At 49.4% G+C, this 2,500-nt stretch overlaps 1 protein-coding gene across 1 annotated transcript in view; it reads left to right on the top strand.

The window, feature by feature from the left end:
* palm1b (paralemmin 1b) overlaps window positions 1–2,500 on the top strand; it is a 24,784-nt gene that overhangs the window by 12,573 nt on the left and 9,711 nt on the right. Inside the window, exon 3 of the mRNA XM_079752738.1 lies at window positions 1–63. This exon is cut by the window's left edge and continues 18 nt beyond it. Within this exon, the coding sequence (XP_079608864.1) occupies window positions 1–63 (63 nt within the window). The remainder of the gene's footprint in view (window positions 64–2,500) is intronic.

The raw sequence follows: 2,500 nt of genomic DNA, 5'->3' as shown, positions 1-2,500 counted from the left end.
ACAGAGATTGAAAACAAGAGGAGGCAGCTGGATGACGACCGACGGCAGCTCCAACATCTCAAGGTACGTGCACACAGAAACACACACGTGCACACCACACACACACACACACAGAAACACACACATGCACTCACATGTGCACACCACACACACACACAGAAACACACGTGCACACCACACACACACACACAGAAACACACGTGCACACCACACCCACACACAGAAACACACGTGCACACCACACACCCACACACACAGAAACACACACGTGCACACCACACACCCACACACACAGAAACACACACGTGCACACCACACACCCACACACACAGAAACACACGTGCACACCACACACACACACAGAAACACACACATGCACTCACACGTGCACACTACACACACACACACAGAAACACACACATGCACTCACACGTGCACACATCACACACACACATGCACTCACACGTGCACACCACACACACACACAGAAATACACACATGCACACACACACCCACAGAGACCACACACACCCGCAGAGACACACACACATGAACTTGTACATATTGAGGAGTACCCAGAGTTTCATGCCCAACACGACCCCACACAGACAGGCATCACACCATAGATACACACCAACTATGTAACACAACCACACACACACACGGCAGCACACACACACTCACCACTTGGCACACACACACACTGCACCACACGCACATACACATTCCCCAGAAACACATGCACAACACAGCCACACATAGAGACATCACACACATCGCGCACACACACACGCACAAACGTGTCAAACCACAACACCACCCACATGTGATGTCACACCGTGGGAATGTGTCTTCTTCACCCTTTCCCCAAACACGACGTATGTTCCGACTCCACCCCGGTAGCACCACCAACACTCTGACGGTGCTCCAGGATGGACGTAGCTCCTGTGATGTCACCGTGGGGTTTACACACAGGCCTTATGAAGCCCTGGAGTTCACGTTGTTCCATGCTATTGCTTTCAATGTTTTGCGGCTAGCAGCAGGAAAATCCATATTTGGCACTTTAAGGACGGGGAATTGAATAGCCACCTCGCAGGGGTAAATGGCCAAATGTAATCACTTTTCAATTAGATAAAACTGCCAAACGAGATGTCTCCAAATAATGAATATGGAGATGAACTAGCCGCAGAAAGGCGAGGAAAAAAAAGTATTTGCTTTGTATAACGAGAATTGATTCACAATTTTCCCATTGACTTTGAATGGTGACCGTCCGATCTTTTTGCATATAACCTCTAAGAGTCGCCTACAGGCCGTTAGAGGAACTGCATGCTAGTCCCTACAGTTCGCCAACTACAGGCCATTCGAGGAACTACATGCTAGTCTCTACCGTGAACCACCTACAGGCCGTTAGAGAAACTACACGTTAGTCTCCACAGTTACCCCCCTAGAGGCGGTTAGAGGAACTACACTTTCCACCGGGGCTCCAAAAACAGCCGCTCATGGCCGCTGCTTGGTAGTTTCATAATTCAGCAGGAATGTCCGCTACCGGTCAGCGCCGAGTCCACTCCCACGGCCTCCGTCCATATCTGAGGGTCCACTCCTCCGCCTCCTGAGTTAATAACAGTAACAGTTCACGGAGATACTCGTACTCCCAGCATGCCTTTGTCGGTCACGCCATGCTGTGGAGGGTCAGCAGATAGCAGCGCTGTGTGATGTGCTAACAGGAGTGTGAACAGACACACACACTGACAGACACATGCCTACATAGATACATAGTACATATACATACTGACGCATACATAAACACGTACGACTGTTCATAAATTCATACATTCCGTGCTACCATACACACGCACACACGCTCACACACACACACGTATGCACACAGGCACACACACACGCACACACACCACATGTGTGATATCAGAGGCCAGTGTGTCATCATGAGCCTCCGCTGGTCAGAGATAAGAGCACAGTTTTAGATTCGTCTTTGCTGGTGTGTGTGTGTGTGTGTGTGTTTTTGTTCGTGTGTGTGTATGTGCAAACAATAGAGTGTATGATTGTGTCCGTCTGTTCATCTGTGACCTGAACTAGTGCACTTATGTGCTCCTAGTTTTCTATTTTCAAAACAAACCGGTGTGTGTGTGTGTGTGTGTGTGTGTGTGTGTGTGCGTGTGCACACCACAAAAGGCCGTAGAAGCCTCAGACAATGCCGGCGGCTCAGCCAGAGGAAACAGATTCTGCTCTACTCCCACCAACAGGAAGCACTCACACACACACACACACACACACACACACACACACACACACACAAACACACAGAGACACACACACACACACACACACACACACAAAGACTAACATCCAACAGATGCACACAGGCACAATAATATATGCATAGACATACACACACGCAATCACGCACACACACTCACAGCATGGGGTAAAAGGAATCCCAACACACCGATCAACGTCAGGGTCATAAGCGGCGGGTCATTTG

This window comes from Pollachius pollachius (genome assembly GCF_949987615.1).
Source record: "Pollachius pollachius genome assembly, chromosome: 15".
Classification (NCBI taxonomy): domain Eukaryota; kingdom Metazoa; phylum Chordata; class Actinopteri; order Gadiformes; family Gadidae; genus Pollachius; species Pollachius pollachius.
This window is presented reverse-complemented; position numbering and strand designations above follow the sequence as displayed.